General features: G+C 43.5%; 1 protein-coding gene across 1 annotated transcript in view; it reads left to right on the top strand.

The window, feature by feature from the left end:
• The window catches only part of ccdc80 (coiled-coil domain containing 80), a 44,304-nt gene that overhangs the window by 16,995 nt on the left and 1,978 nt on the right, over nucleotides 1–25,331 (top strand). The window contains exons 3-6 of the mRNA XM_066686696.1: nucleotides 15,395–15,531; nucleotides 18,731–18,882; nucleotides 19,428–19,531; nucleotides 21,998–22,081. Coding sequence (XP_066542793.1) covers nucleotides 15,395–15,531; nucleotides 18,731–18,882; nucleotides 19,428–19,531; nucleotides 21,998–22,081 — 477 coding nt within the window. The remainder of the gene's footprint in view (nucleotides 1–15,394; nucleotides 15,532–18,730; nucleotides 18,883–19,427; nucleotides 19,532–21,997; nucleotides 22,082–25,331) is intronic.

Raw genomic sequence — 25,331 nt, 5'->3', positions numbered from 1 at the left:
GTGTGGCTGTTTCAGAGTTGAGTCTGAGTCTCAGCGTGTGACTGTTGCAGTGTAGAGTCTGAGTCTCAGCATGTGACTGTTTTAGTGTCGAGTCTGAGTCTCAGCGTGTGACTGTTTCAGTGTAGAGTCTGAGTCTCCGCATGTGGCTGTTTCAGAGGTGATTCTGAGTCTAAGCATGTGACTGTTACAGTGTCTGAGTCTTACCATATGACTGTTACAGTGTAGAGTCTGAGTCTCAGCGTGTGACTGTTGCAGTGTAGAGTCTGAGTCTCAGCATGTGACTGTTTCAGTGTAGAGTCTGAGTCTCCGCATGTGACTGTTTCAGTGTAGAGTCTGAGTCTCAGCGTGTGGCTGTTTCAGTGTAGAGTCTGAGTCTCAGCGTGTGGCTGTTTCAGTGTAGAGTCTGAATCTCAGCGTGTGACTGTTGCAGTTTAGAGTCTGAGTCTCAGCATGTGACTTTTTCAGTGTCGAGTCTGAGTCTCAGCGTGTGAGTGTTTCAGTGTAGAGTCTGAGTCTCAGCATGTGACTGTTTCAGTGTCGGGTCTGAGTCTCAGCGTGTGACGGTTTCAGTGTCGAGTATGAGCCTCAGTGTGTGACGGTTTCAGTGTCGGGTCTGAGTCTCAGCGTGTGACTGTTTCAGTGTCAAGTCTGAGTCTCAGCGTGTGACTGTTTCAGTGTCGAGTCTGAGTCTCAGCTTGTGACTGTTTCAGTGTAGAGTCTGAGTTTCCACGTGTGACTGTTTTAGTGTATAGTCTGAGTCTCAGCATGTGACTGTTTCAGTGTAGAGCCTGAGTCTCAGCGTGTGACTGTTTCAGTGTAGAGTCTGAGTCTGAGCGTGTGACTGTTTCAGTGTAGAGTCTGAGTCTCAGCGTGTGACTGTTGCAGTGTAGAGTCTGAGTCTCAGCGTGTGACTGTTGCAGTGTAGAGTCTGAGTCTCAGCATGTGACTGTTTCAGTGTAGAGTCTGAGTCTCAGCGTGTGACTGTTTCAGTGTAGAGTCTGAGTCTCAGCGTGTGACTGTTGCAGTGTAGAGTCTGAGTCTCAGCGTGTGACTGTTGCATTGTAGAGTCTGAGTCTCAGCGTGTGACTGTTGCAGTGTAGAGTCTGAGTCTCAGCGTGTGACTGTTGCAGTGTAGAGTCTGAGTCTCAGCATGTGACTGTTTCATTGTAGAGTCTGAGTTTCAGCATGTGACTGTTTCAGTGTAGAGTCTGAGTCTCAGCGTGTGGCTGTTTCAGTGTAGAGTCTGAGTCTCAGCGTGTGGCTGTTTCAGAGTTGAGTCTGAGTCTCAGCGTGTGACTGTTGCAGTGTAGAGTCTGAGTCTCAGCATTTGACTGTTTCAGTGTCGAGTCTGAGTCTCAGCGTGTGACGGTTTCAGTGTCGAGTATGAGTCTCAGTGTGTGACGGTTTTAGTGTAGAGTCTGAGTCTCAGCATGTGACTGTTTCAGTGTAGAGTCTGAGTCTCAGCGTGTGACTGTTTTAGTGTCGAGTCTGAGTCTCAGCGTGTGACTGTTTCAGTGTAGAGTCTGAGTGTCAGCGTGTGACTGTTTCAGTGTAGAGTCTGAGTCTCAGCGTGTGACTGTTTCAGTGTCGAGTCTGAGTCTCAGCTTGTGACTGTTTCAGTGTAGAGTCTGAGTCTCCACGTGTGACTGTTTTAGTGTATAGTCTGAGTCTCAGCATGTGACTTTTTCAGTGTAGAGTCTGAGTCTGAGCGTGTGACTGTTTCAGTGTAGAGTCTGAGTCTCAGCGTGTGACTGTTTCAGTGTAGAGTCTGAGTCTCAGCGTGTGACTGTTGCAGTGTAGAGTCTGAGTCTCAGCGTGTGACTGTTGCAGTGTAGAGTCTGAGTCTCAGCATGTGACTGTTTCAGTGTAGAGTCTGAGTTTCAGCATGTGACTGTTTCAGTGTAGAGTCTGAGTCTCAGCGTGTGGCTGTTTCAGTGTAGAGTCTGAGTCTCAGCGTGTGGCTGTTTCAGAGTTGAGTCTGAGTCTCAGCGTGTGACTGTTGCAGTGTAGAGTCTGAGTCTCAGCATTTGACTGTTTCAGTGTCGAGTCTGTGTCTCAGCGTGTGACGGTTTCAGTGTCAAGTCTGAGTCTCAGCGTGTGACTGTTTCAGTGTCGAGTCTGAGTCTCAGCATGTGACTGTTTTAGTGTCGAGTCTGAGTCTCAGCGTGTGACTGTTTCAGTGTAGAGTCTGAGTCTCCGCATGTGGCTGTTTCAGAGGTGATTCTGAGTCTAAGCATGTGACTGTTACAGTGTCTGAGTCTTACCATATGACTGTTACAGTGTAGAGTCTGAGTCTCAGCGTGTGACTGTTGCAGTGTAGAGTCTGAGTCTCAGCATGTGACTGTTTCAGTGTAGAGTCTGAGTCTCCGCATGTGACTGTTTCAGTGTAGAGTCTGAGTCTCAGCGTGTGGCTGTTTCAGTGTAGAGTCTGAGTCTCAGCGCGTGGCTGTTTCAGAGTTGAGTCTGAATCTCAGCGTGTGACTGTTGCAGTTTAGAGTCTGAGTCTCAGCATGTGACTTTTTCAGTGTCGAGTCTGAGTCTCAGCGTGTGAGTGTTTCAGTGTAGAGTCTGAGTCTCAGCATGTGACTGTTTCAGTGTCGGGTCTGAGTCTCAGCGTGTGACGGTTTCAGTGTCGAGTATGAGCCTCAGTGTGTGACGGTTTCAGTGTCGGGTCTGAGTCTCAGCGTGTGACTGTTTCAGTGTCAAGTCTGAGTCTCAGCGTGTGACTGTTTCAGTGTCGAGTCTGAGTCTCAGCTTGTGACTGTTTCAGTGTAGAGTCTGAGTTTCCACGTGTGACTGTTTTAGTGTATAGTCTGAGTCTCAGCATGTGACTGTTTCAGTGTAGAGCCTGAGTCTCAGCGTGTGACTGTTTCAGTGTAGAGTCTGAGTCTGAGCGTGTGACTGTTTCAGTGTAGAGTCTGAGTCTCAGCGTGTGACTGTTTCAGTGTAGAGTCTGAGTCTCAGCGTGTGACTGTTGCAGTGTAGAGTCTGAGTCTCAGCGTGTGACTGTTGCAGTGTAGAGTCTGAGTGTCAGCGTGTGACTGTTGCATTGTAGAGTCTGAGTCTCAGCGTGTGACTGTTGCAGTGTAGAGTCTGAGTCTCAGCGTGTGACTGTTGCAGTGTAGAGTCTGAGTCTCAGCATGTGACTGTTTCATTGTAGAGTCTGAGTTTCAGCATGTGACTGTTTCAGTGTAGAGTCTGAGTCTCAGCGTGTGGCTGTTTCAGTGTAGAGTCTGAGTCTCAGCGTGTGGCTGTTTCAGAGTTGAGTCTGAGTCTCAGCGTGTGACTGTTGCAGTGTAGAGTCTGAGTCTCAGCATTTGACTGTTTCAGTGTCGAGTCTGAGTCTCAGCGTGTGACGGTTTCAGTGTCGAGTATGAGTCTCAGTGTGTGACGGTTTTAGTGTAGAGTCTGAGTCTCAGCATGTGACTGTTTCAGTGTAGAGTCTGAGTCTCAGCGTGTGACTGTTTTAGTGTCGAGTCTGAGTCTCAGCGTGTGACTGTTTCAGTGTAGAGTCTGAGTGTCAGCGTGTGACTGTTTCAGTGTAGAGTCTGAGTCTCAGCGTGTGACTGTTTCAGTGTCGAGTCTGAGTCTCAGCTTGTGACTGTTTCAGTGTAGAGTCTGAGTCTCCACGTGTGACTGTTTTAGTGTATAGTCTGAGTCTCAGCATGTGACTTTTTCAGTGTAGAGTCTGAGTCTGAGCGTGTGACTGTTTCAGTGTAGTCTGAGTCTCAGCGTGTGACTGTTTCAGTGTAGAGTCTGAGTCTCAGCGTGTGACTGTTGCAGTGTAGAGTCTGAGTCTCAGCGTGTGACTGTTGCAGTGTAGAGTCTGAGTCTCAGCGTGTGACTGTTGCAGTGTAGAGTCTGAGTCTCAGCATGTGACTGTTTCAGTGTAGAGTCTGAGTTTCAGCATGTGACTGTTTCAGTGTAGAGTCTGAGTCTCAGCGTGTGGCTGTTTCAGTGTAGAGTCTGAGTCTCAGCGTGTGGCTGTTTCAGAGTTGAGTCTGAGTCTCAGCGTGTGACTGTTGCAGTGTAGAGTCTGAGTCTCAGCATTTGACTGTTTCAGTGTCGAGTCTGTGTCTCAGCGTGTGACGGTTTCAGTGTCAAGTCTGAGTCTCAGCGTGTGACTGTTTCAGTGTCGAGTCTGAGTCTCAGCTTGTGACTGTTTCAGTGTAGAGTCTGAGTTTCCACGTGTGACTGTTTTAGTGTATAGTCTGAGTCTCAGCATGTGACTGTTTCAGTGTAGAGTCTGAGTCTCAGCGTGTGACTGTTTCAGTGTAGAGTCTGAGTCTGAGCGTGTGACTGTTTCAGTGTAGAGTCTGAGTCTCAGCGTGTGACTGTTTCAGTGTAGAGTCTGAGTCTCAGCGTGTGACTGTTGCAGTGTAGAGTCTGAGTCTCAGCGTGTGACTGTTGCAGTATAGAGTCTGAGTCTCAGCATGTGACTGTTTCAGTGTAGAGTCTGAGTCTCAGCGTGTGACTGTTTCAGTGTAGAGTCTGAGTCTCAGCGTGTGACTGTTGCAGTGTAGAGTCTGAGTCTCAGCGTGTGACTGTTGCAGTGTAGAGTCTGAGTCTCAGCATGTGACTGTTTCAGTGTAGAGTCTGAGTTTCAGCATGTGACTGTTTCAGTGTAGAGTCTAGGTCTCAGCGTGTGGCTGTTTCAGTGTAGAGTCTGAGTCTCAGCGTGTGGCTGTTTCAGAGTTGAGTCTGAGTCTCAGCATGTGACTGTTGCAGTGTAGAGTCTGAGTCTCAGCATTTGACTGTTTCAGTGTCGAGTCTGAGTCTCAGTGTGTGACGGTTTCAGTGTCGAGTATGAGTCTCAGTGTGTGACGGTTTCAGTGTAGAGTCTGAGTCTCAGCATGTGACTGTTTTAGTGTCGAGTCTGAGTCTCAGCGTGTGACTGTTTTAGTGTCGAGTCTGAGTCTCAGCGTGTGACTGTTTCAGTGTAGAGTCTGAGTCTCAGCGTGTGACTGTTTCAGTGTAGAGTCTGAGTCTGAGCGTGTGACTGTTTCAATGTAGAGTCTGAGTCTCAGCGTGTGACTGTTTCAGTGTAGAGTCTGAGTCTCAGCGTGTGACTGTTGCAGTGTAGAGTCTGAATCTCAGCGTGTGACTGTTGCAGTGTAGAGTCTGAGTCTCAGCGTGTGACTGTTGCAGTGTAGAGTCTGAGTCTCAGCATGTGACTGTTTCAGTGTAGAGTCTGAGTTTCAGCATGTGACTGTTTCAGTGTAGAGTCTGAGTCTCAGCGTGTGGCTGTTTCAGAGTTGAGTCTGAGTCTCAGCGTGTGACTGTTGCAGTGTAGAGTCTGAGTCTCAGCATTTGACTGTTTCAGTGTCGAGTCTGAGTCTCAGCGTGTGACGGTTTCAGTGTCGAGTATGAGTCTCAGCGTGTGACGGTTTCAGTGTAGAGTCTGAGTCTGAGCATGTGACTGTTTCAGTGTCGAGTCTGAGTCTCAGCTTGTGACTGTTTCAGTGTAGAGTCTAAGTCTCAGCGTGTGACTGTTTTAGTGTATAGTCTGAGTCTGAGCATGTGACTGTTTCAGTGTAGAGTCTGAGTCTCAGCGTGTGACTGTTTCAGTGTAGAGTCTGAGTCTTAGCATGTGACTGTTTCAGTGTGGAGTCTGAGTCTCAGCGTGACCGTTTCAGTGTAGAGTCTGAGTCTCAGCATGTGACTGTTTCAGTTTAGAGTCTAAGTCTCAGCGTGTGACTGTTTTAGTGTCGAGTCTGAGTCTCAGCGTGTGACTGTTTCAGTGTAGAGTCTGAGTCTCAGCGTGTGACTGTTTCAGTGTCGAGTCTGAGTGTCAGCGTGTGACTGTTTCAGTGTAGAGTCTAAGTCTCAGCATGTGACTGTTTCAGTGTTGAGTCTTAGCATATAACTGTTACAGTGTCAAGTCTGAGTCTCAGCGTGTGACTGTTTCAGTGTTGAGTCTTAGCATATGACTGTTTCAGTGTAGAGTCTGAGTCTCAGCGTGTGACTGTTTCAGTGTAGAGTCTGAGTCTCAGCATGTGACTGTTACAGTGTCTGAGTCTCAGTGTGTGATTGTTTCAGTGTAGAGTCTGAGTCTCAGCGTGTGACTGTTTCAGTGTCGAGTCTGAGTCTCAGCTTGTGACTGTTTCAGTGTAGAGTCTGAGTCTCCACGTGTGACTGTTTTAGTGTATAGTCTGAGTCTCAGCATGTGACTGTTTCAGTGTAGAGTCTGAGTCTCAGCGTGTGACTGTTTCAGTGTAGAGTCTGAGTCTGAGCGTGTGACTGTTTCAATGTAGAGTCTGAGTCTCAGCGTGTGACTGTTTCAGTGTAGAGTCTGAGTCTCAGCGTGTGACTGTTGCAGTGTAGAGTCTGAATCTCAGCGTGTGACTGTTGCAGTGTAGAGTCTGAGTCTCAGCGTGTGACTGTTGCAGTGTAGAGTCTGAGTCTCAGCATGTGACTGTTTCAGTGTAGAGTCTGAGTTTCAGCATGTGACTGTTTCAGTGTAGAGTCTGAGTCTCAGCGTGTGGCTGTTTCAGTGTAGAGTCTGAGTCTCAGCGTGTGGCTGTTTCAGAGTTGAGTCTGAGTCTCAGCGTGTGACTGTTGCAGTGTAGAGTCTGAGTCTCAGCATTTGACTGTTTCAGTGTCGAGTCTGAGTCTCAGCGTGTGACGGTTTCAGTGTCGAGTATGAGTCTCAGTGTGTGACGGTTTCAGTGTAGAGTCTGAGTCTGAGCATGTGACTGTTTCAGTGTCGAGTCTGAGTCTCAGCTTGTGACTGTTTCAGTGTAGAGTCTAAGTCTCAGCGTGTGACTGTTTTAGTGTATAGTCTGAGTCTGAGCATGTGACTGTTTCAGTGTAGAGTCTGAGTCTCAGCGTGTGACTGTTTCAGTGTAGAGTCTGAGTCTTAGCATGTGACTGTTTCAGTGTGGAGTCTGAGTCTCAGCGTGACCGTTTCAGTGTAGAGTCTGAGTCTCAGCATGTGACTGTTTCAGTTTAGAGTCTAAGTCTCAGCGTGTGACTGTTTTAGTGTCGAGTCTGAGTCTCAGCGTGTGACTGTTTCAGTGTAGAGTCTGAGTCTCAGCGTGTGACTGTTTCAGTGTCGAGTCTGAGTGTCAGCGTGTGACTGTTTCAGTGTAGAGTCTAAGTCTCAGCATGTGACTGTTTCAGTGTTGAGTCTTAGCATATAACTGTTACAGTGTCAAGTCTGAGTCTCAGCGTGTGACTGTTTCAGTGTTGAGTCTTAGCATATGACTGTTTCAGTGTAGAGTCTGAGTCTCAGCGTGTGACTGTTTCAGTGTAGAGTCTGAGTCTCAGCATGTGACTGTTACAGTGTCTGAGTCTCAGTGTGTGATTGTTTCAGTGTAGAGTCTCAGCGTGTGACTGTTTCAGTGTAGAGTCTGAGTCTCAGCGTGTGGCTGTTTCAGAGTTGAGTCTGAGTCTCAGCGTGTGACTGTTGCAGTGTAGAGTCTGAGTCTCAGCATTTGACTGTTTCAGTGTCGAGTCTGAGTCTCAGCGTGTGACGGTTTCAGTGTCGAGTATGAGTCTCAGCGTGTGACGGTTTCAGTGTAGAGTCTGAGTCTGAGCATGTGACTGTTTCAGTGTCGAGTCTGAGTCTCAGCTTGTGACTGTTTCAGTGTAGAGTCTAAGTCTCAGCGTGTGACTGTTTTAGTGTATAGTCTGAGTCTGAGCATGTGACTGTTTCAGTGTAGAGTCTGAGTCTCAGCGTGTGACTGTTTCAGTGTAGAGTCTGAGTCTTAGCATGTGACTGTTTCAGTGTGGAGTCTGAGTCTCAGCGTGACCGTTTCAGTGTAGAGTCTGAGTCTCAGCATGTGACTGTTTCAGTTTAGAGTCTAAGTCTCAGCGTGTGACTGTTTTAGTGTCGAGTCTGAGTCTCAGCGTGTGACTGTTTCAGTGTAGAGTCTGAGTCTCAGCGTGTGACTGTTTCAGTGTCGAGTCTGAGTGTCAGCGTGTGACTGTTTCAGTGTAGAGTCTAAGTCTCAGCATGTGACTGTTTCAGTGTTGAGTCTTAGCATATAACTGTTACAGTGTCAAGTCTGAGTCTCAGCGTGTGACTGTTTCAGTGTTGAGTCTTAGCATATGACTGTTTCAGTGTAGAGTCTGAGTCTCAGCGTGTGACTGTTTCAGTGTAGAGTCTGAGTCTCAGCATGTGACTGTTACAGTGTCTGAGTCTCAGTGTGTGATTGTTTCAGTGTAGAGTCTGAGTCTCAGCGTGTGACTGTTTCAGTGTCGAGTCTGAGTCTCAGCTTGTGACTGTTTCAGTGTAGAGTCTGAGTCTCCACGTGTGACTGTTTTAGTGTATAGTCTGAGTCTCAGCATGTGACTGTTTCAGTGTAGAGTCTGAGTCTCAGCGTGTGACTGTTTCAGTGTAGAGTCTGAGTCTGAGCGTGTGACTGTTTCAATGTAGAGTCTGAGTCTCAGCGTGTGACTGTTTCAGTGTAGAGTCTGAGTCTCAGCGTGTGACTGTTGCAGTGTAGAGTCTGAATCTCAGCGTGTGACTGTTGCAGTGTAGAGTCTGAGTCTCAGCGTGTGACTGTTGCAGTGTAGAGTCTGAGTCTCAGCATGTGACTGTTTCAGTGTAGAGTCTGAGTTTCAGCATGTGACTGTTTCAGTGTAGAGTCTGAGTCTCAGCGTGTGGCTGTTTCAGTGTAGAGTCTGAGTCTCAGCGTGTGGCTGTTTCAGAGTTGAGTCTGAGTCTCAGCGTGTGACTGTTGCAGTGTAGAGTCTGAGTCTCAGCATTTGACTGTTTCAGTGTCGAGTCTGAGTCTCAGCGTGTGACGGTTTCAGTGTCGAGTATGAGTCTCAGTGTGTGACGGTTTCAGTGTAGAGTCTGAGTCTGAGCATGTGACTGTTTCAGTGTCGAGTCTGAGTCTCAGCTTGTGACTGTTTCAGTGTAGAGTCTAAGTCTCAGCGTGTGACTGTTTTAGTGTATAGTCTGAGTCTGAGCATGTGACTGTTTCAGTGTAGAGTCTGAGTCTCAGCGTGTGACTGTTTCAGTGTAGAGTCTGAGTCTTAGCATGTGACTGTTTCAGTGTGGAGTCTGAGTCTCAGCGTGACCGTTTCAGTGTAGAGTCTGAGTCTCAGCATGTGACTGTTTCAGTTTAGAGTCTAAGTCTCAGCGTGTGACTGTTTTAGTGTCGAGTCTGAGTCTCAGCGTGTGACTGTTTCAGTGTAGAGTCTGAGTCTCAGCGTGTGACTGTTTCAGTGTCGAGTCTGAGTGTCAGCGTGTGACTGTTTCAGTGTAGAGTCTAAGTCTCAGCATGTGACTGTTTCAGTGTTGAGTCTTAGCATATAACTGTTACAGTGTCAAGTCTGAGTCTCAGCGTGTGACTGTTTCAGTGTTGAGTCTTAGCATATGACTGTTTCAGTGTAGAGTCTGAGTCTCAGCGTGTGACTGTTTCAGTGTAGAGTCTGAGTCTCAGCATGTGACTGTTACAGTGTCTGAGTCTCAGTGTGTGATTGTTTCAGTGTAGAGTCTCAGCGTGTGACTGTTTCAGTGTAGAGTCTGAGTCTCAGCATGTGACTGTTTCAGTGTAGAGTCTGAGTCTCAGCATGTGACTGTTTCAGTGTAGAGTCTGAGTCTCAGCATGTGACTGTTTCAGTGTAGAGTCTGAGTCTCAACGTGTGGCTGTTTCAGAGTTGAGTCTGAGTCTCAGCATGTGACTGTTTCAGTCTCGAGTCTGAGTCTCAGCGTGACGGTTTCAGTGTCGAGTATGAGTCTCAGTGTGTGACGTTTTCACTGTAGAGTCTGAGTCTCAGCATGTGACTGTTTCAGTTTAGAGTCTAAGTCTCAGCGTGTGACTGTTTTAGTGTCGAGTCTGAGTCTCAGCGTGTGACTGTTTCAGTGTAGAGTCTGAGTCTCAGCGTGTGACTGTTGCAGTGTAGAGTCTGAGTCTCAGCATGTGACTGTTACAGTGTCTGAGTCTCAGTGTGTGATTGTTTCAGTGTAGAGTCTCAGCGTGTGACTGTTTCAGTGTAGAGTCTGAGTCTCAGCATGTGACTGTTTCAGTGTAGAGTCTGAGTCTCAGCATGTGACTGTTTCAGTGTAGAGTCTGAGTCTCAGCATGTGACTGTTTCAGTGTAGAGTCTGAGTCTCAGCATGTGACTGTTTCAGTGTAGAGTCTGAGTCTCAACGTGTGGCTGTTTCAGAGTTGAGTCTGAGTCTCAGCGTGTGACTGTTGCAGTGTAGAGTCTGAGTCTCAGCATGTGACTGTTTCAGTCTTGAGTCTGAGTCTCAGCGTGACGGTTTCAGTGTCGAGTATGAGTCTCAGTGTGTGACGTTTTCACTGTAGAGTCTGAGTCTCAGCATGTGACTGTTTCAGTTTAGAGTCTAAGTCTCAGCGTGTGACTGTTTTAGTGTCGAGTCTGAGTCTCAGCGTGTGACTGTTTCAGTGTCGAGTCTGAGTCTCAGCGTGTGACTGTTTCAGTGTCGAGTCTGAGTCTCAGCGTGTGACTGTTTCAGTGTCGAGTCTGAGTCTCAGCGTGTGACTGTTTCAGTGTCGAGTCTGAGTCTCCACGTGTGACTGTTTTAGTGTATAGTCTGAGTCTCAGCATGTGACTGTTTCAGTGTAGAGTCTGAGTCTCAGCGTGTGAGTGTTTCAGTGTAGAGTCTGAGTCTCAGCGTGTGAGTGTTTCAGTGTAGAGTCTGAGTCTCCGCGTGTGACTGTTTTAGTGTCGAGTCTGAGTCTTCGCGTGTGACTGTTTCAGTGTTGTGTTTCAGCGTGTGACTGTTTCAGTGTTGAGTATTAGCATATGACTGTTACAGTGTAGAGTCTGAGTCTCAGTGTGTGACTGTTTCAGTGTTGAGTCTTAGCATATGTCTGTTACTGTGTCAAGTCTGAGTCTCAGCGTGTGACCGTTTCAGTGTAGAGTCTGAATCTCAGCATGTGACTGTTTCAGCATAGAGTCTGAGTCTCCGCGTGTGTCTGTTTCTGTGTAGAGTCTGAGTCTCAGCGTGTCACTGTTTTAGTGCAGTCTGAGTCTCATCGTGTGGCTGTTTCAGAGTTGAGTCTGAGTCTCAGCGTGACGGTTTCAGTGTGGAGTCTGAGTCTCAGCGTGACGGTTTCAGTGTGGAGTCTGAGTCTCAGCGTGTGACGGTTTCAGTGTGGAGTCTGAGTCTCAGCGTGTGACAGTTTCAGTGTAGAGTCTGAGTCTCAGCTTGTGACTGTTGCAGTGTAGAGTCTGAGTCTCAGCGTGTGACTGTTTTAGTGTCGAGTCTGAGTCTCAGCGTGTGGCTGTTTCAGTGTAGAGTCTGAGTCTCTGCATGTGGCTGTTTCAGAGTTGATTCTGAGTCTCAGCATGTGACTGTAACAGTGTCTGAGTCTTAGCATATGACTGTTAGAGTGTCAAGTCTGAGTCTCAGTGTGTGACTGTTTCAGTGTTGTGTTTTAGCGTGTGACTGTTTCAGTGTTGAGTCTTAGCATATGACTGTTACAGTGTAGAGTCTGAGTCTCAGTGTGTGACTGTTGAGTCTGAGTCTCGGCGTGTGACTGTTTCAGTGTCGAGTCTGAGCTTCAGTGTGTGGCTGTTTCAGTGTAGAGTCTGAGTCTCAGTGTGTGACTGTTTCATTGTAGAGTCTGAGTCTGAGCGTGTGGCTGTTTCAGTGTAGAGTCTGAGTCTCAGCGTGACGGTTTCAGTGTGGAGTCTGAGTCTCAGCGTGTGACAGTTTCAGTGTAGAGTCTGAGTCTCAGCTTGTGACTGTTGCAGTGTAGAGTCTGAGTCTCAGCGTGTGACTGTTTTAGTGTCGAGTCTGAGTCTCAGCGTGTGGCTGTTTCAGTGTAGAGTCTGAGTCTCTGCATGTGGCTGTTTCAGAGTTGATTCTGAGTCTCAGCATGTGACTGTAACAGTGTCTGAGTCTTAGCATATGACTTTTAGAGTGTCAAGTCTGAGTCTCAGTGTGTGACTGTTTCAGTGTTGTGTTTTAGTGTGTGACTGTTTCAGTGTTGAGTCTTAGCATATGACTGTTAAAGTGTAGAGTCTGAGTCTCAGTGTGTGACTGTTTCAGTGTAGAGTCTCAGTCTCAGCATGTGACTGTTACAGTGTCTGAGTCTGTGTGTGACTGTTTCAGTGTAGAGTTTCAGCGTGTGACTGTTTCAGTGTTGAATCTTAGCATATGAGTGTTACTGTGTCAAGTCTGAGTCTCAGTGTGTGACTGTTTCAGTGTTGAGTCTTAACATATGACTGTTACTGTGTCAAGTCTGAGTCTCGACATGTGACTGTTACAGTGTTGAGTCTGAGTCTCAGCGTGTGGCTGTTTCAGTGTTAAGTCTGAGTCTCAGCTTGTGGATGTTTCAGTGTAGAGTCTGATCCTCAGCTTGTGAAGGTTTCAGTGTAGAGTCTGAGTCTCTACGTGTGACTGTTTTAGTGTAGAGTCTCAGTCTCAGCATGTGACTGTTACAGTGTCTGAGTCTCAGTGTGTAACTGTTTCAGTGTAGAGTTTCAGCATGTGACTGTTTCAGTGTTGAGTCTTAGCATTTGACTGTTACAGTGTCAAATCTGAGTCTCAGCGTGTGACTGTCTCAGTGTTGAGTCTTAGCATATGACTGTTACAGTGTCAAGTCTGAGTCTCAGTGTGTGACTGTTTCAGTGTAGAGTCTGAGTCTCAGTGTGTGACTGTTTCATTGTAGAGTCTGAGTCTGAGCGTGTGGCTGTTTCAGTGTAGAGTCTGAGTCTCAGCGTGTGACTGTTACAGTGTCTGAGTCTCAGTGTGTGACTGTTTCAGTGTAGAGTCTGAGTCTCAGCGTGTGACTGTTACAGTGTCTGAGTCTCAGTGTGTGACTGTTTCAGTGTAGAGTTTCAGCGTGTGACTGTTTCAGTGTTGAGTGTTAGCATATGACTGTTACAGTGTCAAGTCTGAGTCTCAGTGTGTGACTGTTTCAGCGTCTGAGTCTCAGCGGGTTGAATGTTCATCTCTGTTGAGCTGTCCTTATTGTGTACCTATTTATCTTCCAGTGTTTATTCTCAGTCTCATTTTGGGGGGCGATTTCAGCATCGAGTCTGAGTGTTGGGACATTCAGGACTGAGTGTCAATTTCAGTGCAGTTTCTGAGTCTGTATCTTGTGTCTATCTCAGTTTTTTGTCACTGCCTCTCTGTGTTAGGCAGTGTCCATGTTGAGTCTGAGTCTCTGTGTAATGTCAGGGTTGAGTCTGAATCTCAGTGTATTGGGCTATGTCAGGGTTTTTTCTGATTTTCAGCTTGTTTGCACTCTGTCTCTGTGTTGAATCTGAATCTCAGTGTACTTGGCTGTGTCAGGGTTGAGTCTGAGTCTCAGAGTGTTCAGCTGTGTCAGCTTGCTGGGCAGTTTGAGTGCTAAATCTCAGTCTCACTGAATCAGGCTGTGTCAGTGTTGAGTCTGAACTAGTGCTGGGCTGTTTTTGTGCAGGGTTTGGCGTGTGTGTGGTATTCAGATACTGCCAACACACAGCGACTGAGCCCACTCCATCACAGGGGATCAGAGAGAGCAGAAAGGGAGCGTGTATAACTGAATGGGCTGAGGTTTTTGGAACCTCAATTAAAGGCTTATTACTGTGGGTCTGTTCACTGCTGTACAGCTACAGTAGCCCTTCTAATTGGGAACATGCGTCAAATACACTCTTTCATTTTCTAGCTCCAGGGTGGTTATGATGTAATTCACCTTAACAGGGCGTTTTATTTATGTTCTCTTTTTAGGATATAATCAGTAGTAAGCTTTAAGACCTTGGTGTATGCCATTTTTGTAGGCCAATGACTGCATGCACATAGCATGTGCTGTGGAGAAAGGCTGATATTTTTATGTATGGCTTTTTGTGTTGTTTTCCCATGAGGGCTCGAGTGGCAGGAAACCAGTTGCATCATGTTGCCAGAAACTGTGGTCTAGTCCCAACCTTGCCACACTTGTTTGTGGCCCAGAGTCCAACAGAATATAATTAGCTGTGTCTCTCTGCATGAATCTGATATACAATTAGGTTTTGAGCTAATGATATCACAGACGGCTGAACTATGTAAATGAGCACTCTTTTACACTTTTATTTTTGCAAAATTTTATATAGACAGCCCTTATTAATGACCCACCCACTTTCACAAGGTAGGGCTGTGGGTTTGTGCATCTGTTTCCTGGCATGATACAGCTTTGGGATGAGTTGGATGAGTTTATGATCTATGACTTATCACCTAAAATCAGTGCTTGATCTCAAAGGTTATAGCAGAATGCCATCATTTTTTAATGCTCCAGGATCTGGTGGCAATGCTTCCATTTGAAGGGCAAACTAATACCTTTGATTTCAGAAGAAATTATATATGTCCAATTTGTGTTCGTAGAGTGTATATTGTATATTGATAGCACTGTTAATACAGATGCTATTTAAAATACTCCGAATACTGAACCAAATGTTAATAATTGTCCATCTACCAGCCTAAATAGACACATCTGGTCAGTTGGCACACTATTCCAAACTGACATCACTGGCTGACTTTTTAAGTGTTAGACAGTAGGTGGGAATTAAAATGAACTAAAAGGTGAAATGATAATTGGGCTAAAATGTAAAGTGAAACATAATTAGATTCACAGGAAAAGCCTGTCAAGTTGTCCTCTGAACTAGGAATGTCTACTGGAAATCTGAGTGAGAAATTCTTAGAATTTTGAGCAAGGCAAAACAAACACTAAGGCTGGGCTGTGTGTTCCCACACTGTCTCCCACATAGATTCAGTCTCAAGTGGGTTTAGAGGTTCTTTAACATGAGCTGCTGGGGTTTTTATCTGTCTGCTTTTGGACAGGAGGTAGCTGTTCTCCCAGAATAAACACCTTGGACAGTCATCTCTAAGAGGCTGTGGCACTTCTTAAAAGTGCACTCATAACTTTCCACCCAGACAAAAAGCAGACATCCACTAAAGTGATTAGTCAGCCTTTGATCCTGGGAGACAGATTATAAAGTTGTTTATCATTTAAATGCAACACAGGCTCAATAGCGCTGTCTAGAGGTGGGACACAGTATTTATACAACAAGTTCGTAATATTTTGGATGACAAATATAATACCATTAGGAAGTCAAATAGCACGATTTGCTTATTATGGCGTAATGGTTAGAGAAGAGGGCTTAGTACTGAAAGGTTGTTGGTTCCATTCCCACAACTAGCAGGATTGTGGGAATGAAGGAACAGCATTGTCCTCTTCCCTTAATCCACAACTGAGGGGCCCTTGAGCAAGCCCCCAAACCAAAACTGCTCCCCAGGCACCTGGTTTGTGTTCACCGCCCCTAATACACTTGTATGTGTGTCTGTTCACTACCACAGAGGGGTTAAATGCAGAAGACACATGACGTTGTACCAAATCAGACAAATAATTGCTCATTATTATATTCTCTGTTGATATCTAATTTTTTAAATTACAAATACACCTTAATATTTAGCCAGTCAGATTGAAGGGTTCTTTTGCTCTCTTTGCAGAGAATGACAGGCCTATGAAGGGCCTGAGGCAGGAGGATCTGGTGAACCAAGAACTTATTACAGACCTGAGGAAAGAGTATGGAATGGTCTTCAATGACTTCTACATGGTGCTCACAGATGTGGATATGAAATGGAAGGTAAGTAGTGTCAGTTAACATGTCCGTGACCAGAATGCACCAGTAATGTCTTTTCTTATATTTCTTACATTTAAGAGCCCCACATTAATCAACGCATCCTGAGTTGGGTCATCATCTATGGCATGGCATTTACATTACACAAATGTGTTAAAGAAGCAATATGTCATTTTGTCTGGTGATGGTCTTCTTTATGTTATGAGTCATTGACTATTCAAAAAATAATAACCTGTTTTTAATCATGGCCACACACATATGAAATGGCCGGAGCATAAACTGGTTTATTCTGGAACTACAAAGCAGATTCTCATGTGAGCTGCAATGTGTGGAATAAAAGTAAAATTACAAAATAAACTTTCATAATACTATTTGCTGGTGGTAAAAAGAAAATGGCTTACTGCCCTGGGTTAAGGTTAAACATTGACTTTCTGTGTGAAATCTTTGGCTTTGATCTTGTGTTAGCATTTTAGTAAGGCAGATATTTTGGGCCTGGAATTTTCACGTCCTTTCTGGGACCTCCGGTTTATAAACAGCAGATAAAATCAGCTGAAATGCTTATTCCCTTTGACTTTCAGTGAAGAAGGGCTACAGTATACTACGTTTTAACGCAAACTTAATCCCTTACTCCAAACCTCATTGTAGCTTATACTCTACCGTACAACATACATCATATAACATTTTTACAGCGGTATAGCCTTTATTCCCAGTAGTTTTCAGTTGCATGTTTGTGTGTGCCAGGGTTCTGTTTGCACACTGCCAGTTTAGACAAAGAGTCCAGTGTGTAGGCAGGCCACAGAGAGGACAGAGTCTTTTAAAAGGGCACTGAGCCATGGCTGGTCAAGACACATTTAGTTGCGCCACTCTCCAAAACATACCTGTCTTTCTAAATATCTCATTACTCTCAGGGAGGACAATTTTGTGCTATTTTGCTGTACTGTTTTCACATATCTGATTCCATCTGATGCATTTTGCTCTATGGAAAGTGATTATGAAGTTACTTGAAATAAATTGGTTTCATATTTACTATATTTACATCTAATTGATAACCAAGAAGGGTATTTTTTCCCCCTTCTATAAAAGTTATCATTATGGAGATATAGGTTTTACTCTGACAATGCCTTCTGCTTTTCCTTGTCTATGGTTGGAGACGGTATTAATTAAGGACCACCAGGTCTCATATTTTTCTCTTAACTCCCACTTTAAGTGAAGCTTAAGACTAAAAACTAAATGTGAATTGTAAGAAATCCTTGAGGCAAATGAGAGGCTTGAAATTTGCAGAAAGGTTTCATAAATAGAGATTTCCAACTTTATTTTATATCATTACATCATAGACTTATATCTTCACTGACACCGCCGTACATATATCTCTTACATACACAAGATACAATTATACCTGAGAACAGCCAGCTGAGCACAATAAAAGTGTTTAAGTGTTTAACTTCTTTAAAAAGCACATATGAAATGTGCTAATGCTAATAATTATACTTTAAATATGGTGCTCAAAGATATCTTTCAAGTCATGATAAGTTACATACATGATGCATCTGTCAGTCAATTTATGTTGATGGATAATGGCAAATAAATGACTGTAAAATCCTCTGATTTGGTCAATGTAACTATATAGGGACAGCCAGGTGGGAGCAACTAACAGGAGCAGTAAAGGGGATGTGTAGAATCCTGTATTATGACATAAGCTTTCCTCTTGCCAGCCAATCTGTATAGTTTTCTTGGCAGCAACAAAGTTATACCCAGATGTAATATTACAGATAAGCAGTTATCTGTAAACAGATGTCAGTGTACTCTTTCCACATCAAAACTTTGGAGCTTCTTCAAAAAATCTGACTGTTGCTGGGATTTCCTATAAACTGTATCAGCAGTTTGGGACGAAGACAGATACTTGTCTCTCTCTGAGCTCAGATATTTGTCATTATACTGTACTACTTTGGCTTTTATATCTAGAGATTCAGAATAGGTTAAAGGGAATTAACATTTGTTTCATGGTTTCCTTGTGTCCTTACACAACACATCCATTGGTCTTAGAAATACAAAGTGCTAAGGAATTCTCCTCAATGTTGGCAGTCAGTGAGTCAATAGACATCAGTCTCTCCTTGACGGACCCACCAGGGCCATATCATCTTCATCAACTGCTTTTTAATACTGCATTTGAGTCACTTTTCATATAGACAATATTTGAGTACAACTTTAAGAAATTTTAAGAAACTTGCTTAAAGGGACACCTAAAATGTTTGATGATTGCTATCTTTTACATTGGGCTTGAACATTTTCTCATGTCTTGTATCTTTGAGGTTGAGGGATTTTTGCTTTAGTGTTTTTGAGATTGGATAGTTTGAAATGTTTTTATTAGCTGGTGAATTCAGGATAAAATTCTAGTGATCCTGGTTTAAATATATATTTTAGCATATGACCATGTTAAATGCTTTCAAATAAGTTTTACAATTGGGAAACTGGATTAGCAAGAGAAATGTTTCAATAAGCTATAAGCATAAGCCAATTTAGCAAGAGGACTTCTTTTCTAAGTGTAAAAATGTCCCTTTTATGTTGTTTATTCCAAGAATCATTGTGAAGTTGTGAAAAACCTGGTTGTTTTTGCTAATCTTTGGATCAGCGTCTTTGCTAGTTAGAACTGTCTAAGACATTCCTTCAGGCGTTCTCAAATGTTAGATTCCTCTGGGTATTGTAATGCAAGATGACTGCTGATCAAAACATGAAAAGGATAAGACATTATGAACAAAATTATAACTCAGAATTAGGCCAAAAAGTGTCACATTTATTTGAAATAGAACTTAAACAAATGTTATATATATTTCTTTCGATTGGTTTACTATCAGCAGGTTCAGTTGTCATAAATATAAAACACAATTTGATGGTTCATGTACCCTTATAAATGTAAGATAAAATGTGATTTCCAAAAGCCTGGGATGGGATATTTCTCTTTGTTTATTGCTTTGGCTCTGGTCCTGCCTTGAATCACTTGTTTATTGTGGTTTGAAGAAAAATCCTGAGAATTCTTGCAAGATGTGTCGTTGTGACAGGCCAAGTGACACACATAATTTGAGGTTTGACTTGTTATTTTAGAACTGTATTTTACAAAAACAAAATGTGCACGGTGAAACTAGTCAAGGTATCAGTTGCCATTAGCTGATTTACTTTCTCTGTTCTCCATATTCCCATGTCATTCCAGCAATTTTATGAGGTGCCTATTGCTATGAAGGCTGTATTCAGCTACATCGACACATTCTCGTCTCGCCTCCGAGAAATGGAGCAGCAGAAGAGAGACGGGGTGACATGTAAAAAAGAGGACAAACCGCGGTCACTGGAGAACTTCCTGTCAAGGTAGCACTCTTTCTGATTTTGTTTCTCTTTCTCTATTTCCTCAACATTAAAGCCCAACTGTGGCTAATTTTTCGAAGGATAATTATACTTCTTGAAAGATGCTCATAGATGGCTTATTACCCTTAAAACGGATTCTCCTAAAATTACTTATGAAAAATGGTATCATACAAAGATGAAATATGGGCATTTAATAATAACATTTACAGCTTCGAAACTGGGAAGACACATAGTCATATATGGGAAACTGTTGACAAATTACAGAGATATATGAAGACATTTGTGTTTTTCCTTTACTATGGGATTTATACTCACACAGCCTCCGTATGCTGTTCAGTTCTCATTATGTATGCCATTGAATGTACAAGCAATTTCCGAACAAGGAAAATGTCTCCAATATGCAGTCACTCAGTGTGTGGGAAGAGTGGGCTAACTCACACTCAGGTGCCAAAAGCAGCTTGGGTAGGAGTAAATAAAATCCTGAACATCTGATTTCTACACCCAGCATGCCTCAGTATACAACTGAAGTTGATGCTGTTTTCTTCTAGGTTCCGCTGGAGACGCAGATTGTTTGTGATATCGGCTCCTAATGATGAAGAGTGGGCTTATCAGCAGCAGCTCTATGCACTGTCTAGTCAGGCCTGTAACTTAGGTACGTCTCACTGGATTTACCAGAATATTACTTTGTACTGAATTCAAGTTCCGGGTGACTGTCTGTGAGGAGTTTGGTGTGTTCTCCATGTGTCCGCGTGGGGTCCAATTTCCTCCTATGGTCAAAATACATGTTGGTAGGTGCTTTGGAGACTCAAAACTGTCCGTAGGTGTGAGTGTGTGTCACCCTGTGAAGGACTGGCACCCCCTCCATGTTGTGTTCCTGACTTGCACCCAGTGATTCCGTGTAGGCTCTGGACCCACCATGACCCTGAATTGGATAAGTGGTTTCAGAGAATAAATATATATATATATATATATATGGGCCTAATATAATAATATAGTTTATATTTAGGTTTAAAATCTTAGTCGTAGACAAATTTTCATGCACTAAAAAAACCTTAGAACCTAAGATTACCTGTGTAATACTCTTTGAAGTACTGTAAATTTTTTTCTTATAAAACAGTTCTGTTATGATTATGGATTGCACTGCCATCCATAAACATAACAGATTTGACAGTGTTCTCTTCTTGTCCAATTATGTTGCATTATTGTTTGTTGGTGGAAGGATGCGATAGCCTTCACTGTCCCAGTTTAGTAACATTGTATCACTGGGACAGACCTAGCTAAGACATAGCATTGGCAGTTGCAAAACTTGACAAAGATGAAAAGTAGGTGATAGAGCAAATGACAGCGATAGAAATAATCTTGAGTTATAAATGTTTCCAAATCGGGATCAGACAGACTTTGCATTTATTTTATTTTATTTATTTATATTATTTACAATTTTTCATCTTATCAAGAAATGGGGGAAAAAGTTTAAAATCTACTGATTCTTTACTGCAAAGAGAAAGATGGCTGAAAAAAAAAACAAAATAATATGAAACTCGGAGGGGGGGGTAGTGACAGGTAGTGTCACTATCACACATCTCCAGGGACCTGGGGTTGTGTGTTTGGGCCTGGCTCTGGTTGACTGAAGAGTTTGGTGTGTTCTCCCTGTGTTCGCGTAGGTTTCCTTCCACTGTTCAAAAACACACATGATTACGTGGATTGGCTGCTCAAAAGTGTCCATGGGTGTGAGTGTTAATGTGTGAGTGTGTGTCACCCTGCGAAGGAATGCGCTCCCTCGAGGGTGTGTTCCTACCTTGTGCCCAGTTATTCAGTGTAGTCTCTGGACCACCGCAACCCTGCATTGAATATGCAGTTACAGACATAAATTAATTAATGAATCTCAGGCCCAATTAAACATCGTTTAATGTTGAATATAAAGACAACCCCTCCAGGGTGTGTTCCTGCCTTGCACCCAGTGATTACAGATAACCCTGGACTGGATAAGAGCTTACAGACAATGAATGAATGAATGAATGAATGAATGTAAAGACAAATTCTGAATTACACAAAAATGCCCAAAATTACCTAAGCCTCCTAAGGGCTACCACATTTACATCTTTCAGGCTCATATATCTGTGCACTCAAGAAAAAAGACCTCACACTGATTCTCACATGTCAGTCAAGGGTGATTGGAACCAGACACTTTTTTTTATGTAGTTCAGACCCAGCCAAGACTTGTAAATTCTGTTGTGTAGCCTTGGGATTTTTCACTCGTGTTTCTAAAGCATGATTTGGAAGTGGGTCCCAGATGACAGAATTGGCAGGACCTTCACGAGGAATAAGTTTGACTGCACACGCAGCAGCTGTTCCAGCTTGTCACTTTGCCTTGTGTCCCAGTCCTGACAGCCACATACCTCAGCCTAATAAATCTCTGTGGCACGCACATTTGAAATGTGGATATTTAATGAAGAGTAAAACAGTGCGTTTGCATCTTGTGTCAATCCAACTCCCATTGGTCAAGGACATGACCCTAGTCTTTTGCATGACCACACTCAGAACAGCTAATGGTAGGGTCTGAAGATAGCTAGTGGCCTGCATCCAACAGAAGACACAGTCCACAATTGATGTATGTGGAGAGCATGATACAAAGATATTCCCTGTTGTTACTGACTTAATCAGTGTGAAATGACTCCCCTTATTCAGTGCTGGGTTCAGTAAACATTTAGGATGTTATTTGTCATGACATACCATTTTGCATGCATCCATTCCTCAAAGTGGTTGCAGGTTCATTTTGGCCGGAAGATCCCTTTAAGCTCTTGAAAATGCATACCGGAAGATCAGCAGGCTAACATGAATGATTGTGGTAATCACATTTCACTTGCTTGCCAGAAAGTTCAGTTTCCTCTCTGTTTGACCTGGCATTGATTACTGGACTTGGCTCCTGATCCTGGCTTAGCTGATTTAATCAAGCTCTGTTGCCCATTGATGAAAATCAGTTGTGTGTATTGAAATGCAGCTCACATACCTTACAGATTACAATCACTAAGACTCAACAATTGTTCTACTGGACTAATGGGAAAACAGGGAATTTTGGGAAGATGGATGGGCTGATTTTTGTGTGTGTGTGTATTTGCAGGGCTCCGTCATATATCCATTCTGAAGCTAGTGGGGACTGACATGGTGGATATGGGTGGAGTACTGGAGCTGTACCCCATTAATGGTGAGATGTTTTAGGCAAAGACATCTTTCAAATGAACTGTGTGATTAACTTGTATAATATGATTTAGAATCAGAGCCTAGCAACATCTAGGTTATATCTATGCTCATTGTCCATTTTATCAGCTCCACTGACCCTACAGCAACATTGTTTCCCTGCATACTTTGCTTGCTCCCTTTTACGCTGTCCTTCAGTGATCAGGACCCCCACAGGACCACCACAGAGCAGGTTGGTTTGGGTGGTAGAATTTTTTAATTCCTGTCCACTCTGTTAGACACACCTTCCTTGCTGGTCCAGCTTGTAGAGGTAAAGTCAGAGACAGTGGCTCATCTGTTGCTGCACATCCTCTAGTTTTTACATTTACATTTACATTTATGCATTTGGCAGACGCTTTTATCCAAAGCGACTTTCAAAAGAGGATCTAACATTCGAACTACAGCACAAATTATAAAAAATACCTTACATTAAGTGCAATATGCCAGGAAGTAATAAGTGCATTAAAGAAAGACTTTCAGTGCAAAAGATACTCTCAGAAGTGCTGGGTCTTCAAGGATTTCTTGAATGCGGAGAGGGTTTCTGTTGCTCTAGTGCTTGGAAGCTCGTTCCACCAGCGTGGTACCAGAGATGAGAATAGCCTCAACTGACCTGTATGGGGGGTTGGTCGTGTTAGTTGGCGCTCCTTTGAGGAACGGAGAGGGTGGGCGCTAACGTATGGTTTTAAGAGTCTATTGAGGTAGATGGGAGCAGAACCAGTGAATACTCTGAAGGCCATCATTAGTGATTTTTCATCAGTGGACACAGGATGCTGGTGTCTGGATATTTTTGGTTAGACACTGTTCGACTATTCTCAGTCCAGCAGTGACACTGAGAACTTTAAAATCTCTAACAGCCCTGCTGCGTCTGATCCACTGGTACCAGCACAACACACACTAACAACACAACCACCTCAGCGCTAAGAATGATCACCAATCATACCTGCTCTGTGGGGTCCTGTGGGGGTCTACACATGTGCACTACAGTCTGCAATTGTAGAAAGACCAAGTGCTCCTGTGTGGTCTGTGGAACTGGTAAAAGGAACAATGAGTGTAGATACAAGTTTGGTGTTTCTAATCCAGTGATCGTTCAGTGTAAATGCAAGAGCACCTTGTGTCCTTAACTCTGAATAAATGACAGTGCTCTTGTTGATTTATGTTGATGTTGATTTCTTGGTTATGCTTTTTAGTTCTCAAAATATTTGTTCTCGTTTGGACACTGTGTAATTCAAACCACATGCCAAACATTAACTTTATCAACATTTCAACTGTCAGAAAAGAATGCGACAGTGTTAGAGTGTAATGAATGTAGAGTCATGTATGACTGCCACATCGTGGCTGATGGATGACTGCTTGTGCTAAACTAACTCTCAACTACTGTGACTTAAAGAAAACAAACATGTGGCTAATTCGGCAGCCAGGTGTTCAGCTCCTGGTCTGAGGGTCAAATTAGAGCTTCTCAGTGTGTAGTTGTTGACATTAGTTCAGCTGTAACACAGGAACAGCAGGTAGACTGTGAAAGATGGTACACGCCTTCCATGATTCACACATAAAACAAGACCTTCAGCAACATAACCTCGGTGTTGGGAGGTACACTGGCAGAGTACTGTGCAGAAGTCTCAGACCATGCTTTCATTTATTTGATTTAGAGTTGAGAGTGAAAAAAGAGGGATTTCCAAAACAAAATGTTAATGGTGTCCTCCAGTGAAAATAAAGTTGTTTACATCGTGAGCATGTCCATGTGCTGTTGTTCATACACCAGAAGCCAAAATAAGCAGTGAACTCAGTAGCTGGGGATTTCCACCTTGAAACTGCTTTGTTCTCGTGACAAATTAAAAGGGGCAGATTCAGACCATAAGGGTTTCTTATGCATTAACCTATGAAAACTGACCCATCATTCTGTGGGGCTGCAGGCATCAGAGTAGTTAGTGGAGATCAAGCTGGGGAATTATTGCATATTTATAAACCTGCAAATACTTACAAATACAATTAATACTACATTAATTAATACTACAAATACAATTAAGGTGAAATTGTTAATAGATTTAATAGACGACCAGAGGAGGACTTTAAGCAAAGATTGTACCTCTAAATATCTTAAGAATTATTTATAAAAATGCTCTGCTGGGAAAAAAAAAACAAAACAAAACATAAACACATACACTATGCAAGCACAAATTGGGAGACACCATTTTAAGAGAGTCATTCCTGATTCTTTACCATCTACACATTGCTGGCAAAGACATTAAAGGAACACTAGGTAAGTATTTTTGCTCCTGGGATCCCCCTAGAGGGGCATAATTTTTCACTTTTCTAGCACTGTCCTGAAAACAGGGGAGAGTGGGGGGTGGGGCTTGGTTTCCTACCTTCTTCCAAAAGTTACATGAAGTAATCTTTATAGAAATGCATTGACAGTAGAGGTCACCATGCCCAGTCCCAAGTGTAGGTTATATATAGTAAGGGGTATAAAGCCTACTGGCACTGGGTTTAAGAGCAGTGAATCTGTATTTTTTGGAGAAATGGAGCTCTATCCAATAGCTTTATGCATAGTTGGAGTGCCATTTGTTATCCTAAGCTTCCATAAAAATAATCCTAAACTACTACCTGTTTTATCTAATGCCGATATTGCAGAATGCAATCAAACCTCACAGCAATGTTCCAATATCTGGAGTAAAGCTTTCCCTGAGTTTAGAGTCAGTGAGATAAACAACCTATAAGTTTTTTTTGTTTTTTTTTACTTTCAAAATAAATATTCGGCTTTAAATTGTGAAATGATAATATGAAAGTTGTTACTATTTATTTTTATGCAGTTTAGTGCCCTATTCAGACAAAAGCTGAAATCAGAATATAAAGTGGAGTTCATATGGTCAAGCCCTGTTCCAAACCTGAAAGCAAGCAGACTTTTCCAGTTTCCAGGGTCTTCAGCATTGCTGAAACCACAGCCGCTCTCCGTGTGCTTGTGCAGCTGCTGCTGAGCTGAGTGTCAAGGCTTTTCATGTGTTTAAAGGCTGCATCAGCAAGTCTGAAGGATGGACTCTGTGATGCTTTTAGATCAAACAGCTGTTTGAGTAAGCAGTATTAAAGAGGCTGACTTTAGAAAGAGCCACAAAACCTCCTGAGGCGCTCCCTTATGAGACATGAAAGCAAAGCTACATTCTGCAGAAATACTTCAACCTTACACGCATAAACCTGACTTTAAAATAAGTGAACAGGGCTTTCTT

The sequence above is a fragment of the Hoplias malabaricus genome, chromosome 12 (genome assembly GCF_029633855.1).
Source record: "Hoplias malabaricus isolate fHopMal1 chromosome 12, fHopMal1.hap1, whole genome shotgun sequence".
NCBI classification, from domain to species: domain Eukaryota; kingdom Metazoa; phylum Chordata; class Actinopteri; order Characiformes; family Erythrinidae; genus Hoplias; species Hoplias malabaricus.
This window is presented reverse-complemented; position numbering and strand designations above follow the sequence as displayed.